General features: G+C 36.8%; 1 protein-coding gene across 3 annotated transcripts in view; it reads right to left on the reverse strand.

The window, feature by feature from the left end:
- Positions 1 to 17,351, reverse strand: part of LOC114143839 (ATP-binding cassette sub-family A member 1-like) — a 36,204-nt gene extending 18,853 nt beyond the window's left edge. For 2 of the 3 annotated variants that reach the window (XM_028016175.1, XM_028016173.1), the window contains exons 1-8: positions 17,168 to 17,351; positions 13,500 to 13,608; positions 12,070 to 12,163; positions 11,144 to 11,285; positions 10,849 to 10,967; positions 7,073 to 7,194; positions 4,697 to 4,888; positions 3,397 to 3,486 (exon numbers count right to left, since the gene is read on the reverse strand). In XM_028016175.1, the coding sequence (XP_027871976.1) occupies positions 3,397 to 3,486; positions 4,697 to 4,888; positions 7,073 to 7,194; positions 10,849 to 10,967; positions 11,144 to 11,285; positions 12,070 to 12,163; positions 13,500 to 13,565 (825 nt within the window). In that variant the 5' untranslated portion in view covers positions 13,566 to 13,608; positions 17,168 to 17,351. Of the gene's footprint in view, positions 1 to 3,396; positions 3,487 to 4,696; positions 4,889 to 7,072; positions 7,195 to 10,848; positions 10,968 to 11,143; positions 11,286 to 12,069; positions 12,164 to 13,499; positions 13,609 to 17,143 lie in introns of all 3 variants that reach the window. The other variant, XM_028016174.1, reaches the window with a different exon arrangement.
- Between the last annotated feature and the right edge of the window lie 1,214 nt (positions 17,352 to 18,565).

Consider the following 18,565-nt stretch of genomic DNA (forward strand, 5'->3'; position numbering starts at 1 on the left):
ATTTGTCGTTCCACTTAAGGGTGCCAACATCCTCTTCGCCACAACCTCTCTCAAACAAACAAAGTGCAACCTTCTGAGTGACGCATCTCTGTATCACCATGTGCATGTAGGTGACTTTGGATACCAAACCTGTGTTTGTAGGTCTGTAGGTCTGTGTGAATGAGCATTTTTTTTGGGATGAAAACGATTTTGTGTCATTCCCTTCATGACGAACACCCACGCTAACTTGGCGAGGTGGCACGATGAGTAATATCTGCTATATACAAGAATGTAGATGTGCTGCACTCGCACGCACATGGAAAATAAAACTGGGATGCAGATAGGCAGGCAGGCAGAAGAACAGAATTGTCCCAGAGTAACTTCAGCACACAGCCTCTCTGAGGTTATTAAAGTTCCAGTTTCCACTCCAGCACACAGCTATGTAGACAAGAGCAGCTCAAAGGCTGATCACACAATAAAAATTTAACAAGTATATCAGATACTGAACACATTTTTCCAAGAAATCAGAGTATATTAAGTTAACTTTTGATGTGTTTTGGAGAATGCAAGACTTTTTTGGCTTGATTTTTGCTAGAAATGCAATAAAACTGCAAAGGATGCGATGTGGGGGATTTTTTTTTTTTTTTTTCCCACCGGGAATGTCAAATGAGGCTATCTGAGGTTGTTTTGATAAGAAGAGCAGTGAGGAAAGCAAAATAATGGTCAGCAGAAAAACTGAACACTGATTCCCTTTCTACTGCTGTATAAGGGGGTGGCTGGCTGGAAAATGTCCACCTGATGACTTGAATGAAGTTCCAACACATGCGTGATCGCAAGAAAACAACCAGTTTGACCCTGGAATTGATCTATGTTGTGTTGAGTATTTTTTTTATACATCAGGGCTTCATCAAGGTGTTAAAAAGATTTATAATAATCTCTTTGGTTAGCCCTGAAATGTCTAGCATTCTGTCCAAACGTTTTTTAAATGATTGAAAAAGTAAATTTTTCAGTAACTCAATTCACATTGAAACACATTGTTGATTAATTATGCAAAGACTTCTATTTTCAAGCTTTTTTCTATGAATAAGGATGATTTTTGATTATAGCTAATAAAAATATTTACGATTAGCATATTTTATCAGACCAATAAACAATTTAATTATGCAGAATGGGCTTAATGAACTGTTCAATACATTATTATTATTTTTAAATGTTACTTTTAGTTTCATAAATAATCTTCAAATGAATGCATATTCGAATATGTTGAATATGACTTTAGTTGCATCTTAAACTTGTAGGCTTGTTTATTTATTGCTTCATATTTTTTAACAAAGTTTTTCTTGAAATGGTGCAATTTGAAAATAAAAAAAATAGCTAAAGTTAGTGACCACTACGCAGCATTACTGCAAACTATGAGGAACTGTTTGCAGTTAGATAATTAAGATGTAAAAGTACAAGATTCACATGGATTAAACCCTCCAATCTAAGTTGACACAGTTACATAAATAAAAATACAATTCATAAGTGATTCTCTCACTATTATTTTTTTTGGTAATTTATGCAAGTCGTAAATTTCAAGAATGACAATCTTAAAAAAGGACTCAAAAAGTATTTAATCAAACATTTTTTAATTGTTTTCAATAACATTGTTTTTTTAGAATTGTGAAAAGTCACATATAAATCAGCTAAGAACATTATTTTTGATATTATGACTGCAAATTTAAATGTGCCAGAATTATGAAGGATGCTTCCTATGATTTTAATCGTGTTATGTACCTTAAAGAAATACTGAACTGAATGTGTGGCATGACATCTTTGTTATTCCTATAAGGAAGATATTCCTGTTTATTCTGACAGCTTTAATAAAATATGAAAATAAAATAATGCCATAGTTTTATATTTCTAGACAACATTCTCTTTCGCTCATGTCCAAAGTTCTGAAAAAAACAACAACAACAAAAAAACAACACTAAGGCTGTAGTTTGCTTTACAACTAATTAAAAAACCTTGGACCAAAGCACACACCACAAATTAGATTGGTCTCCTGCATTTTCTTAGCAACAACATGCCATTGCTTGTATGCCAGCTGATCATGGCTGCTCATTCATTTTAACCAAAGATGCCGCACCATGTCCACAGAACAGCTATTTATTTGTGGAAAACATAGACCTTTTAATTTTCAAATTATTCTAACAATTATGCCAAAAGCTTCAACTTTAACACTGTTCCAATCAAAAAGAGGAATTAAATATTGTGCAACGAGGGAAAAGGAAATTATGACTCAAAGTTGCAACATTTTCACAGTTAAAAGAAAAAAAGAGTGGTTCTTTAGGGATCCGTCAGCTGCTTAGACAGGAAGCCTCAACATACACACACGCATGCACCCCCCCACATACACACACACGCAGACAGACAGCTGGGTCTTTATGTTTTGCCAGATCAGCAGAGCCTGAGCCTGAGAGAAAAGGGGGTTGTGTTGCGTTTGGTGAGCATGCTCAACCAATTCCTGCATCTCTGATTTCTCATTGCACTCCAACACTGCAGACTCAGTTACGCTAGCCAGGGACAGACATGCGGCTCTTTGTGGTTTTCTGCTACGTGTAACATCAATGAAGGTACACTTGATGTTTCACTGAGTCAAGTCTGTCATGTACTCCGGTTACTTTTGAAAAACAAAAAACATATTGCGGCATTTCCAGTTGTAGATGGTTCTCTGTCAGGTTAACTCTTGATTTAAGAGGGTATTAAATATTAGCCATTAAACGGGTTTAATTTTTACTCGAGCAGTGTGAAAAATGTAAGATATTGCTTCTGGATGTCTCATTTCTTCTATTATGCGGTGAGGTATAAGGTTTTGCTGGTTGTTTTGACAATAAATATGTCAACATGGTATAGCTAGTATCTTCTGGAAGTCATGTGGTTGAGTTTCTGTGTTGGAGGTCGGGTAGCTTAGCGAAAAGGCTAATTGTAAAGCCAATATTTGAGGCAGCCGTTGCATATGAAGGGGACATCTTAGCTGTGGTTGTGAGGCAAAAGGTTAACATTTGACTTTGTTGGAATATATTTAACGAGTTTTTCACTATTTCAGTTATATAAATTACAAACCAGAATATCAAAATGATCATAAAAATGGTTTGGGCTGGGGCGCGGCAGTTGGTTGGATTAATGAACTTACGTGCCTTTTGGCCTTTACATCGTTTCTACTCAGAAATATTGGCTAAATCTACCCAAATACAGTGCATACAAATTGCTACACCATAACCTTTGGTTGAATTCTGACAGTTTATCTGTGTGGTTAGGAATTGATTTCAGTCACAAACATGACAACTGAACTTTGGATACAAATAATTTGGATATCGTGTTTGCATGTGGTACTGTGTGGGTGGTGCTCTCTGTACATGTCAGCGGTTCATTTACCTCAACGCCAAGTGTGCCGAGGCTCTCCAGGAGATTGTTGGTTGCAGCTGAGACGTCTTGGACAGCTTTGGGGTCTGAACTCACATCCTTCTGCCAAAGAAAATGGATAATTCTCAGTTCATCTTTCTTAAATAATGACTTCTTTCTTTCTTTTACTACAAAGTTCTCTGGAGGAAGAGTTTTCATGGTTTTTTCGATTAGACGAGATAACTGTCATGAAATTGTAAGAAGTGAGGTAAAATGAAGGTTGTGATAATGAAAATCATAAAGACAGGAAGGCAAGGAAAAAAAAAGTTTAAGGGGATTTGAGCTCTTCTTTTTTTCTGTGCTATCTGGGAACGCCGGTGTTTGAACATGTGATTGAGAGCTCTCATGTATCACTATAGGCAGCAGGGTGCTGGAATGTCAGACATTTGATAAAGCACAGGTGTCAATGAAAAGAGAACAGCCTTCTAGGGAAAAACCAACAATACTCCAGTGAACTCTCAACTTTCTTTCCCCCACCTTGCTCACTTTTGTCTTACTTCTAACCTATTATTTCTCTTCTCCTCCCCGTTACAAATTCTCACAATCAGGAAAGTGATGGGAGAAAATTTGGGAGTGTTGCAAGAGTTCTTGGTCTCATGCAACATTTTTTTGCCAATGTTGAAAAGATTGCCCACGATTGCATAAAAAAGGGTTTCGCAAAGTTTGGACTCAGTTTTGAGGACAAAGTTTGTTTTCTGGGAATAATATCCTATATTAGTCAGTGCTTGTTCGCATGTCATCAACAAGGCATATTTATTTCTTTATGCTGAAATAATAAGAAACCTGAAAGAACAAAGCATAATGAGCATCACTATGTTTTATGTTGGCTTTTGAAGAAATTCTTGACTTTTCGCTGTTGCTTTTAAGTTCTGAACAGCAAACTGTTTTGTTCACCCTTTGCCACCCTTCCTCATAAGGATTTGTATACAGTTCAAAAGTTTATGGGAAGGGGGAGACTGTTTGTGAACAGAGGAAAGTCGACACCAAACAGGAAAGGGAGGAAATTCTTTTAAAGAAAACCTTGCTTACACAAGAAAAACATCTAGATGTCAGGAGTTTTTTTATATATATATCTGGGCCAATCCTTTTTAATGATAAGACTCTAAAGTACATCCCCCCACCCAAAAAACAGCATTTTACTGCACCACACAAAATTATTAACCCATTGGCTGTTAGAATAAATACTCGTAATTATCAACAGGAAAAAAAACAGTTTTTAATCAGGATGTCAAAAATCAAATTGAAATTAACTCAAAAAATTCATCGAACTCACTCGAATCGGTTTCAGAAAGTCCAAATTGGAGAGGAAGTGGTTCTGAGCCTTGTTCAGCCAGTTACTGGATGATTTGCAGATGATCTCTTGAGTCAAGTGGGACACGTTACGGTCTGCAATGTGGACAAACTCCTCCAGCGGTGTTACGTTGCAAAGATCTCTGAGATGGAATCCAAAACCTTTTGTGAGCACCTGAAATGAAAGAAACAAAACTATTTAAATTCAAAAGGTCAAAAATAGTCCAATGTATTCCTCTTAAAATGCATAAATAATAGCCTTTATTTATGCATTTTATGTAATACAAACTTGTGTTTTTTCACCTAGTAATAATAAAACTGCTGGATTCCACAACATGCAGTGCATTTTGGACATTTTAAGATACAGATGGAAGTTTTAAATTCCATTCCAGTCTGCCAAAATAATCTTCAAATCCTCTCTGTACGTTTTTTTGTTGAGAAATTTCCCAAATATTCAAGACAATTTATCAAAAATGACTTGGACAATGTTCCAAATATTTATATTTATGCAAATAAACACATTTTATTAAGAATTGTTATTAAAACATTAAAAAATATGAAACACATGATAAAAAATACAAATGGAGGCACTCAACAAACTGATCAGCTGACTAATGCCTTAGGTGATGTCACCAGGGACACTTGGGCCTGGAAGCTTGTTTTAAAGAGTGTAATTTTTTATTTTAAAACCAAAGTTAAGGTTTTACAACTAAATAGCAAAACAGAAAGAAAAACTGACTACAAAACATGACAGACTGTCTAATGTGAGTCAGGTTGATTTTACAGAAAATTTTACTTGTAGCTTTAAACTAGGCCTACAGTCAGCTACTATTTCAATTACATTTCAGAGACACAAATATTAAGCAGTTAATATAACATTTTGTCACATGTTTTAGAAAGCAATATTGTATCAAAATGTTTGCGTCAATAGGTAGCTTACTTGGAAATTGTCTTTAGCTAATAGGAAAAAAACGTCCTTAGACTGGACAGACTGAAGAAAACTAGCAGAAAACAGCAAAAAGTAAGAATTGGTAATATAAATAATGGGACAAACATTGTACTCAGACTTCCAAGAAACCAATTTCATCATAATATGTTTTGTTACTGTTTATTTCCCCCCTGCTCTGGAGAAAAAAAAAGTGTTATGTTTTAGTAGGAGAAATTGCAGAGAGGTGAAGTAACAAAATGTCCTTTTCTGGAACGTAAGAGCCTACAGGGAACAGAGGCTCTCTTTTTTTTCTTTGGCGACAGAGTCAAGATGTGTGTGTTCTTTGCCTGCCTCCAAATGTCCTTGACCGCTCTGTGCTATCCCATCTATTAGACAACATAACACACACACGCACACGCACCCCTGCACAAACACACGCATAACACAGCTGTTAATCTGTTCACTGGAGAAAACATCAGGGCTTAAAGCCAGTTGGGAGGTTTGGGAATCATACAAATTGACTGACAGAATTCAAAACATGTTTTCCTTTGAGAAACGTAACATCGGTCTGTGTGTGTATTCACCTTTGTTACTGTTTATTTCCCCCCTGCTCTGGAGAAAAAAAAAACATTAAAAACATTAATTAACATTAATTAAATTGCATGTTCTCTTGTCTTTCGCTGCAGAATAAAGTATTATATTATTATATTACATTATATGTCAACAGAAACTGGTGCAGCAATGTGAACAGTCTCATAATTGTCATTCCTACGACGGAGCGATGATCCTGGCGAGCTACGTGATCTATGAGACGTTCCCTTCTGTGATCAATGAGCGCCTGGTAGACGGGGCAGAAGGGGAGGAGGGGGTGGTTTGTGTAGAATCAGATGGTGTAACGTGTTTTTGATTTAAAGCCTCTGTCTCTGCACGTGAGAGGAACTGGGAGGGGGGAGGGATGAAAGCAATCATGTGACTGCAGCCGCAGAGCAGAGGCGAAGAAAGGGCCGGAGAATCGGTCAGTGAATGCGGTTCGAGTTATTCAGATATAGCTCATATGGATGGAAGAGGATAGGTTTAGAGAATCTCCTTTTAACACACAACAAGAAAAAATGGACACTGAAGAAAAAACAATTTATCCTTTCAGCTAAGGGAACAACAGAAAATTAGATGTGTGGGGGGGAGGAGGGGGGGGGGGGAGAAATCATATCAAAAACCATGATAAACATACAGGAAGAAAAACAAATGGGAGAGGGACTACTGCTCAGTAGCTTGTACATCCATCCCCCGACTCAATGTACGTCCACCCCCCAGGGTATTAAGGGCTTAGCTGTGCTCTGGCTGAATCCTTTGGTCCAACAGATACCGCAAAGCCAAGGTCATTAGATTTATGCACAACCGCTGTGAATATCTGCAACAATCCTAATATTTTACCTTCTCCAAATTGACGTCAGCCTCCAAAATTTGCTTCAACGTGTGATGAGAGAGCGATGCGTTGTGGTGCAGGAAGTGAGAAAGCGTTTCGTCGTCTCTCAAGAAGTCTTTCAGCTTGAATCCTGGGGAGGAGGGCAAACAAAATTGCAAAGGTGATTGAGTTCAAATCGTCTTGGAAACAATAGAAGAGAGAACATGAGGAAGTTGCAAATGTTTTTATTTTGATATTATTGGTATTTCATAAAAGGGAGTTGCCAGATTCAACTAGACAGAATGTTTGTCCAAATGTTTGGGGGAGGGGATTCAAAGTTGCAAAATGAAATGGGGAGTAACATCAACAATGAGCCAACATGTGAAATGAATCCCAGACTTTATCTTATGATTACGATCCACTTCGAGCATTTGAATACTGATGAGTCTCCAAATGCACACACAATTCATCTTCCTCGCAGTCTGAAAGCTCTTTGTGCTTTGCTGCATTCCGAAGAAGCCGAACCCTTCCTGAAACCGGCCCGAGTCAGCTGAGCGGTACCAGAAACTCACACAGATGCACACAAAAATACAGACTGTTCCCGCTTCCACGGAGCGATGAATTTAATAGTCTGCAGAGGTTACTGCGGGGCGTCCAACTTTCCTCCAAATACTTTATTCCTTCTGTCTCAAACTGGCTTCTTCACTAACTTTTCTTACATGCAGCGTTTCTTGAGGAAGCCATTTTAATTTCCTTTCCCTCCAGTGATTTTTCTTTTCTTTTTGTGGACTTATGAGGACAGTTTGGAGAATTATACACAAAAAAGAGGAACAGATTTTTTAACAGCCATTTTTCATAAACAACAGTTTCGCAAAAGGAGAAGATGTTGCTACTCTTACACTTCCTTTTCTGATGTTCTGTAGTACTGTACGAAATAAAATTTTATATTTTAGCTTTAAAGCATGCTTTTTCTTTAAATCATATGTGTCTCCCAATCCCACTGCTTATGGTTTTCCATGTCGTTCCTTTGTGTATACAGATCAAATGACATCTAAACCAACAGCCACAGGAAACACTTGGCTTTAACTAAAACACCCAAGGGAGGAAATGAAAGAGAACAGAGTGTTTTTCAAGAGACATGTGACTGAAAAAAATATTGTCCTGAGATGGTCCTGAGATGTGTGGGTCCTTTGAAATTTCTGATTTAAGATTAAGCATCGTCAATACTTTGGCATCAGATTTCTTCTCCAAATATAGCTGTTCATGTGTCCCTGTGTGCCTCTGCCAGCTCTGTGTGAGTATTAATGACTTAAACCCTCAGTGGTTAACGGTCAGGGAGCTTTAATGGAGCCTAATCAGCGTCCCACTGGGAAGCTGCAACTCCCAGTGAACTACACGATTACTCAGGAGATCATGTCAGCATAATTCTGATGAAATATATATATATTTTTTACTTTATTTCCATACTACTGGTGACTCTGTAAATATGTGTGAAATAATTTTTTTTAAAACACTGAAGTTCACTGCTGAAGCACAATCTAACACTGAAGACAGTGCTGTTAGCTGTGGACAAGTTGTACCGTCCTTCACATAATGCTCAGTCACTAAATTAACCCGAGTCTTCTAAGTCTTGCCTCAGATTTGGCTATTTTAAAAATGTTCAGTTTTTGCTTCCAAGGTAAAAGTGAACAAGTCTTGGTGAGTAGCTTCTTTCTTGAAGCTAATAACATTAATTAAATTGCATGTTCTCTTGTCTTTCCCATTTTGAATAGTAGAATGTTATAGTTAAACCCTGGTAAAAATATAAAAACATATATAAAAACATTTCACCTACTTGTATTTCATAAAAATCACTAGGGGAGTCATAGGGAATTTTTTTTTGCAGACTAATGTTTTCAGTTTAACGTCTTTATTTTACATATAAATTGTGTGAGATTATGCTTCTGTAATGAAAGATTCATTAATCTCTGTAAGAGCAGCTCTTTAAGGGCTGCTACTAAGTGTGAAATGTGCTGTATATGTTGACAAGTGATGTGTTTTTTTTGTTTCTTTTTTTGCATCTTGAAAGTGACCCAATGCTGTTATCAGCAACAGAAGTGAGTGAGATTATGCAGAAATCCCTTTGATCTAGGCTGCTATTTCCGAGATAACTTCCCATTTTAGCTGCCTAGCGATGCATCGTGTTAGAGATGTCTCTACATAAGTGCAATCTCCCTCACGGATTCAAGACAAACGCAGAAAGAAATATGGTTTAACTTTAGAAATCATTTGTGATCAAGTGCACAGAAGCTTTCTGAGCCAATGAAAATATTTCAGATGCATTCTGCTCAATTTGTTTCACATCTTACAACGAAACACATTTCAAACGTGGGAGATAATCAATAACTAGGATCTGACGATGTTTGAAACAGGAAACTAACATCTTCTTTTGCGAAACTTTTTTTATGCATTAACTATATGACTGAAAAATTCCATTTTGGCCTTTTGCTTTGAAGAGATATCTCTCTTGATTAAAACTTAGAAAAGCTTCCAAGACGTGATTATACAATTAGCTTTACCTCCAGGCTAACTAAGATGCAGCCAAAACAACTACCAAAAAAATTTTGTTGCATAATTTCTAGAGGAAGATTTAATCTGCTCAGTATAAAATTAAATTGGGGTCTTATGAGACATAATGTTAATGTCCTCTCATTTATATAGAGGAAGTATACTGATGGGCATAAGAATGTGGTATAAATATAGTTTTAAGCAACAATTAGCTTTTCCATCCTTGTTGTTTAATAGTCTTACACTTTAAATTATCTTATCTTCTTTTATTATGTCATGTTATTTCTACAAGACCATTTTACATATTGTTCTTGTCATGAATTGGAGTTGTAGATGGTGAGGATAGGATGCAGTGGAGCCCGGTAGTTGGGAGAAATGATGATTTTAAAGCCAAACACGAAGGAGAACAGAAATCCAGGCAACACAGGTGAATGATGAGGCAAGGAAACACAGACACTGGTAGCACTGGGAATACAGAACCTTAGACACACGACAGGGAGCAGGCGACACTAAGTGGGGTTAAATATACAGAAGATAATCGGGGGAAACAAGGGACGGCTGGAAATCAAGGGGTAGACAGGACAACACAGAGACTCAATTAACACCAAAATACACACAAAAACCCAAATCCTCAGTTCTTTTTTTCTTCTTTTCATTGTTGTTGATTAAATTAATTTAAAATAACTAAAACAGTTTAAATCATAGACAAAAAAAAAGATTGAATGTGTTTAATTTTACTTTCATCATAAATCCTAATTATTCCAGTAAAATCCTGAATGGCTTAGAAGAAAGTGTTTACAGTATCTACAGCAGACTGTCTGTAACTAAACTGGGACAGGAAGCAGGGACATTGTAGAGAAAACAAACTACCCAATCTATGCTTTGATTACATTTTGTCTGCCAGGGTGGAGTCTAAAATTTAATATATTTCCTGTTCTGTGCCTGTTCTGTACGAGCAGACTGTCCCTCCCTACCAGCACACCAATGTTGATGGAGTGTGGCCATGATTACTTGCAACACTGGCTGCCAAACCACAAACTTAGTCTATCTTTTATATGACACTATTCATTGCAATTAATTTGTACCTACAGTGAATGCTAGATTAGACTCATAACCTTGGGCTCCAATAAGTTTGAGTACACAGGTGCTGCAGCTGACGAATGGTGAGAAAACGATAAAAAGTCCCCAGTAGGACTGAAAGTAGGACACTTTTCAACTGGAAGGCGCAACAAGAGGATAATTAAAGGCATGTCCTTACGAGCAGGGTTCTTCTGAAGCTTTCTGAGGGCTCCCAGCATTCCCCGGTAGCCTTCGTAGCTCTTATCGTTCTGGGTGTACATAAGAATCTTCTTGGCATCGTTAAACAGACGGGAAATTCTGGTGACGACAGCAAGAGGAAAAATACAATTACACAACGCTCTTATAAGCTTCAAAAAGACACAAAGATGTCTTCTAAATAGTAAAAACAAACAAATTCTACAGTTCTGATCAAATGTTAATAGTGTTAATACAAAACAGTATAAAGAAAAAAAATTCTTAGCCACTTTACTTACATGGAGTCATTAAAATTTCCAACTATGCCTGGAGTTTCTCCAGGGGTCGGATTACGAAAGCAGGGATTGTTGGCATTACAGATAATGCCTTGTACCCAGGGCAGGGTACCTGCTGAGGGCATGGCCTTGTTAGGAAAGTGACCTGGGGGAAAAAAGCAAAGATTTTTCATGATAAGTTAAATTCCAGAATAGGTAAAACATAAGCAAACTGTAAATAATAATGAGATACATGGTATTCCTCGCAAATAACCTCAATGTTTAGTTTCTTTGATTTCTTAGTAGCAGTTGTTTCAAATGTACAAATAAAATATGACACTTTCTAAAATATGACTACTTTCTAAAATAGTAGAAAGGACACTTCTTCACTTTGTTGGCTCGGTTTAATTTTACAGGTTGGAGCCTTTTTGAGGTACTATGTAATAAACATTTTAATAACTTTTAGATGCTTTCTTTCGCCGAACTGTTACGTGGCAGAAGGTTGAGAAAGCAGCTGCACTTTTCCTGCAGCTGATGGTTTAGTCACAGATTCACATAGTGCAAACAAATATTGACAAAGCGGAGAGCTTCTTGTGCGTCAAAAACAAGGACCTCAGTTGACTACCATGTTGATCTTTCTGAGAATCAAATGTTTTGCCTAAAAATAACATAATGGAACAATTTAGTGATACAGCATCATCTTTATCATTTAAAAATAACATTCTTCAATATGTGTTTTGTTAGTACAATATTGGTAGTGAATAAAGTTTAATCTAATTCACTGAAGGTTACCTGCGGTGTACTACAAGGTTCTACAGTAGGTCCTCAAATTTTCAAAGAATCAAAGGCTTAAAATTTTACTTTTGTATGGATAGCAAAACATTGCATTTCCCTGAAAAGGTTTACAGCTTCTGAGTAAAGTTTCCATATAAACTTTCCTTTTTACTTACATTCATGTTGTTCATAGGGAGGATAATACATCCGGACTGATATCAGGATGAAGAAGATAAATAAGGGCCAAATGATTTCAATCAGCAACTGGATCTAAGGGACAAAGGATGATGGGAAGGCGTTAAACATTCCTAGACACAAATCACTTACAACTGATGAGTTAATCAGCTCCTGACTGATTCTTTTCATTTGTTCTTCAGTCGTTGCAGATTCCTTTGCTTCATTTCCAGTATTTGATTCAAGCAAAGCTACATTTCGAGTACATTTGACTGTTTTACTTTACAAACACTGAATCTCACCATGAATCTGTGTAAAGTAAATTGGTTAATAAGCTGCTAGAGAGCGAGACAGAGACAGGGAGATCTGTATGGGATTTTCCATCTACACCATATGGCCTTTGAGCTTCAGCTGCCCGCTTGAAGCAGCGGGTCAGACATGCAGTGTGACGGTTGAAGAACAGAGCCGCTGTCTCAACAATATGCACTGTATCCCTTTTGTCAGAGCAGACTGTTCAGGAAGTCACGCGGCCACAGCTGCCACTTCGAGGAGCTGAGAAGTGACCTAATTGTATGCAGACTAACTCACCCCCCTCTGTATAAAGGAGCACTTATGTCAACTTGTCAGACTGAATTTAATTTGCATAACTTTGAGCGTGTGGGCATCAACCGGCACATGATAGGAGCCAGATAAATAGATCTAACCGATGATTGTGTCATCCTCACATCCATCTCAGTCAGTCTCCACATTGTAACACTTGTCAATCCAAACGTCTCAGAAGACAATAACGTCACTCCCTCTCTACCCACTTACGGGAACAATACATGTGAGTAAGCACACAAGAAAAAAATTTGGGGTTTAAAGTCAACCAGTTGGAAACGTGAATGAGTTCAAACAGTGTTGGGAAATTATTCCAACATTTTGTATAAATATTTAAATAACAATAATATTAGTAGAGATTAATCAACTTTTCTTTCCCCATGCATATTTTGTAATTTCTTAAAGTCTGATTTGCCCAATCCAGGTTTTACATCTTGTTTATCAAAGATTTATTTAAAATGCAAGAAAGAAACATCAAGCATGTCCCTAACTTCAATTAGATTTGTAAGAAACTGTTAAAAATGATCAGTTTAGAAACTGTCAACGGAGAGTTTTTAGTTTAATGTGTTCAAATGAATATATTTAAATTTTTCATATTGACTGAGCTGTCCACAGGTAAATCAGAGCAAAATTTGTCTCCACATTTATTGCCCCCATTGCATCTCTAAATATGAGCTTGGTTACATAATTAGATATACTTAGAAATGTGTGCTAAAAAATTTACAATTTCACAGAAAGAGAAGTATTTAGAAAATTAACAGATGTAATAATCAGTCATAACTTACAGCTGAGTTTATGATTCTTTCAAATCAGTGATTAACAGACTACTTACGGTTTGTCTTCGTCTGTAGGTGAAGTTCTTCCATAGCAGTAGACCCAGCTGAGTGGAGACTGCCATGTTGCCGTCTTCCTAACCTCAACAAGCCAACGCCAGCTCCTCACTGAGAAAACACCAAAAAACCACACACACACACGCAAAAAAGAAAAACACAGGGTCAAACACAACAAGCATAAAACACAGAGATGACTCAAAAACAAATATCAAAACCATTAATTTACACTATTCTTGTTGTGGAGAAATGGTTATGCAGCCATAACAGACGCATGTTAAGCCTCTTTAATTTAGCTGTGTTCTTGCGAAATAAAACAGTGGTCAATTAAAGAGGACGCTCTCACGCAGAAAAATGGATTTGAAAACAGAACAGAAAGTGATAACATCAATAGAAGACGACCAAAGACACGCAACGATAAGAGGGGGGGAAAAAAACAGCAAGAGGAAGGCTGAAATTGGATGACAAGCATTTCTTGAAAGAGTAAATAATCCTAAAATTAAACCATTAGAGGCAAACTACAGTAAAATGCCAGAACATTCACCTGTTGGAACAAAACTCCTCTGACCTGAAACACAGAGCTGCCAAAATAACAGCAAGGCTCAGCAAAATTCAGCCAACCGACTGGAAGACGGCTGCCGACTCCTGCAAATTCAGCTCCACTTAATGTAAACTCTTCTGTCCAAAGTTCAAGCACTTGATCTGGGAGGATGAGTGGGTGGGGAGACGATGGGGGAGCATGCAGGGGGGGGAGGATTGAGCCCATGAAAAGTTTTCAGTAGATTCTGTTATCTTCACTGGCTCCAGCCAGATAACACCTCAGAATCAAACACGATGTTCCATTTGATGTGAATTCAAAATTTAGGAATGACTTCAGCTCATTATTTTCTCCTTGTTTATTCTTTACACAATGAATAATTAAACAGCTTTACTATTTTTTCCTTTGTTATAGTTTTCATATTTACAAAGTGAAATTTGGTCTCATTTCTTTGAAAACGATTTGTATTTTGTTGTTCATCAATCTAGAAACGTAAACTCTTCTAATAAGAACTCTTTGTACGTGGCACTGACATTATGTTGACCTTTCACTTAGACCAGAGAAATAATGCGTCTCACAGATCAAATTTATTTAAAATTAGAAAGCAAACCCGAACGCTCTCTCTGTACAAATTCAGACTGTATTTCATTCAGTACGTTCCAAATTTTTTGGAGTTAGGTGGTGAAACTTCACGTTTCATTGGCGGAAAAATCAAGGCCGTCCTATTTTCCATGCATAATGTCCTTTATACAGATTAAAGCTGATTGGCTGCAGTGGACAGTGGGCCCATAGCACAGCGAAGTCAAGGACAGTGATGTTCAAACATAACGTGTCATACTGATTAGTTGATCTGCTATAAAATCTAACATTCTATTACTTTAAAAAATATTTTACAAATAGTCTTAAAGCAAATAACTTTGACCAAATGACTTTTGGTCAAAGCTGTTTGACCAAATCAAATAACTTTGGTCATTTTTATTTTTTTTTTACCACTATCAGGGTGGGATAAATACTCACTGAGGGAAAGAAAATATGCAAGGATTGCTTTTAGCACTAAATCATTTTCAACTTATTACTTTGGATACAAATATGCTGAAGGGAAACAGATGTGAAAATTCCCCCAACCAACAAAAAAGACTAATAGATCAACAATGTCCATCTATATATGTCCTAAAATCAATTCCTACTTTGCACAAAATGTGCAAAGTAGGAATTGATTTTAGGACATATATAGATATATATATAGATGGACGTTGCACAAAATGTGCAAAGTATAACAAAATCCACTGAAATGCTTAACATTTCATAATAAAAACTAACAGGAACTTTGGGATCCATGAACAAACACAGCGATCCAGCCACATTATCTGTTGCTCGGGTACATCTGTTTCACCCCTCAGTGAGTCACTTGATTTGGTCTCAACAACTACTAAGCAAGCAAGTCAAGCAAAATTATATTTAATTAATCACAGCAAAGCTGCTCCATAAATCTCTGTAAATGAGTAATCTGGCCATATTTTAGGCTACTGCGTCATGTGGCATGAATAACAAAGCAAGTCATATCAGGCACCGTGTCTTTTTTTATTTAACAATCCCTCGTCGTGTCTTGATAAAATGCGGAATTTGTTTTTTTTTCTTCTCAATGTATGAGCCGAGCCGTTTTAAACTAAAACCCTTAGAACAAAGATGAATGTATTGCCATCATTCTACTAATTTCCACTGTAGCATAAGACTCATTTTTATTTGACGCAGCGACAAAATTACGCATCTGAACGAGACAAACACTGGGTCGAAATCTACACGTCGTATGCAGAGAATAAAGATGGAGGTGATTTAGCTCAGTGACTGGTGCAGAGCGAGGGCGCCTCTAGTGGTATAAAACATGGCAACAAAAAAAATCACATTTATGCTTGTTTACCATCGCTCCTCGTTCACGTGTTACATCACATAAGACAGAATGTTTTTTCCCCGTTCTTCAACGCCATTGTCTTTTTAGTTCTCGGAAAGCGTCTCAAAATGATAACTGATCGACATAGTTTTTTTCGTTTTCTTGTATAAAAAAAGAGAGGGTATAGTCATCGATGTTGTATGTAAAACGACTTTCTTGGCTCAAAGTAGCACATCTGAAAACACAATATTTCAACGACGTGGCAGCATCGCATAAGGCATGCATGTCAAACAAAAATATCAAGGCGGGGGGTAAAAGAAAAAAATTTAAACAAGTATCTTTAAAAAAAACTACAAAGAGACATTCTCTGTATGAGTTTTGTTTATCGAGTGTAAATTACTTAAATGTAAGATCAATAAAAGCAGACATGAGCCAAACGAATTTGACGAAATGTTTTCGGTAGGTGTATTTAATAGGATATGAGATTATAAAAAAATAATCGTCTTCCAGACTGACTTTTGTGCTTCATCTCATTGTTCCGTTGAACTGGGGTTACTGTCGGTCATCCAGTTTAGCGGCGCTGACCAACAGCTTCAAGTCAGACAAAATAAAGCGGCAAAAAAGACGAATGAACCTACAAAATAAAGCTAAACCAGACATAAACTATGTCCTATGAGCGATTTATTCCTGTCTGTCTCTTATTAGACCGTGTTGTTCTAAATGTGTAAATAGAAAAAGCAGCAACAGCCATTGTTTTTCAAGTTATGGTCATTTATGAGGTTGTTATTAAGCATTAAATTAAGACTTTGCAACAGAAACTCTTTTACTTTTGTAATCCCTCACCGGATGCTACTTGCTTATACTTTCTAACAGACTCCAGTCTAGAGTCGAGTCCGTCTCAGACGCTGTCGAAATAGAAAATTAGAGACTACAGGAAAAAGAAAAACGTGACATTTATCATCATAGTAGCAAAACGTCCTAATTTTAAGTAAACTGCACCCTTGGTTTAAGCTACAGACGTAAAAATGACGGAAAGTTGCGGATAATTGCATTAGTTCAATTAAAGTACCATATTTTCCTTACGACATAAAAAACTGTTTTTTTTCTTCTCAGTTCCAGATTTACACAATTAGCCTAACAACAAGACAAAAAGCGATGAAATATGTGGTGCGGCATTTTCGTCTTCACAAAGAAATTCCAAATCTTTGCGTAAAACTCACAGAAGTGCGCGTGAAGTCACCAACCTTGATCTTAATGTGTTTACTCGCTCTTCTGCCTCTCATCAACTGAAAGTCCTTTTCTCAAACAGAAGCGAAAAACGAGGTTAACAACTGCGTCCCTCTGACGCCGCGGTCCTCCTTGCTCTTTGTCAGTGTCTAGGAAAACTGTTTTTTCTCCCCAGGCAGGCTTTTATACGCAGCCAGATGCGGAGCGCAGCAAAAGGTAACTAACGGTCACAGTTTGTTGCCGCTCCCTTATAAGGCAAGCACGTGCGGCAGCAAAACATCTCTTAAAGGGCCAGCCTCATTTTTACCGCGCTGGTTTTCAATTAAGGGAGAGCACATATTCAATTACCCCTTGTAATTAGGTTATGTAAATAATGCAACTGACTATTTGATTACGTTTTTATATATTTGTTTATTGGATGAAGAATATCAATGTTTGTTTTGCAACTGGTTAACAATATATGAACTGATTGTGTAGCGTTATTATTGTATATGTTGAAACTTTGAACCCATAATTCGCTTTTGTCAATGTTGCCCCAGGTTTCGCAATATTAGCAACTGAATGTCTAAAGTTGACATTCCTTTCCTCTTTTTTTGTTCCTAAAATTAATAATATAACAGAGCAGCTAGTTGTTTTTCTGTATATGGGTGAAATCTATTGCACAATGAATCACAAACAGGATATCGTCCTGACAATTTTTTTTTGTTAACTTCTTGTTTTGCATCAATCATATTTCCAGTACTCTCAGAAAGGCACATTCTGATATAACCCATCACGTATAAAAAGACATAGATCCTATGAAAAATGAGAAATTGGAAGAGATGACTTAAGGATATGAAAACACTATCCTTTATATTTAACACCTTAAAATGTTTTGAAATGTACATTATATTTGACAGTTTCAGTGAAGACTGACGACCTGTCCTGAATCTACCCCGCCTCTCACCCAATGCCCAATGACCCCTTTGTGACCCTGTAAAGATAAGCCGTCTTAAATGATAGATGGATTTTTTTTTTTGATAAAGAAATTCATAAAAATTATCTCCAGTACTTTATTCTATCATAAAGTAGTAGCGCATAACTCCTTTCTGTGCTGTGTTTGTATTTCTTTATTATGGGGTGGATGAATTTTTTTAAAACATTTTTTATTTTAATTTTTTACCAGTTTATTCCTGTTTTGAATGTTCAGAAAAACAATCATGCTTTAGCTAAAATGTGATTATCTACGGAAGAGGATTAGGGCCACTGCAAAAAAAATAAAATAGTTCTGACTTTAATCTCAGAATTCTGAGAAAAATTCTGAGATTAAATTCTGACTTTAATTCTGAGATTAAAGTTTCTCAATGACCAACATGCTAGTTGTGCAGGAGGACAACGAAATATCTGGAGGAACATGTTGGATTTAAGTCAGCTTT

This window comes from Xiphophorus couchianus, chromosome 5 (genome assembly GCF_001444195.1).
Source record: "Xiphophorus couchianus chromosome 5, X_couchianus-1.0, whole genome shotgun sequence".
In the NCBI taxonomy this organism is placed as follows: Eukaryota; Metazoa; Chordata; class Actinopteri; order Cyprinodontiformes; family Poeciliidae; genus Xiphophorus; species Xiphophorus couchianus.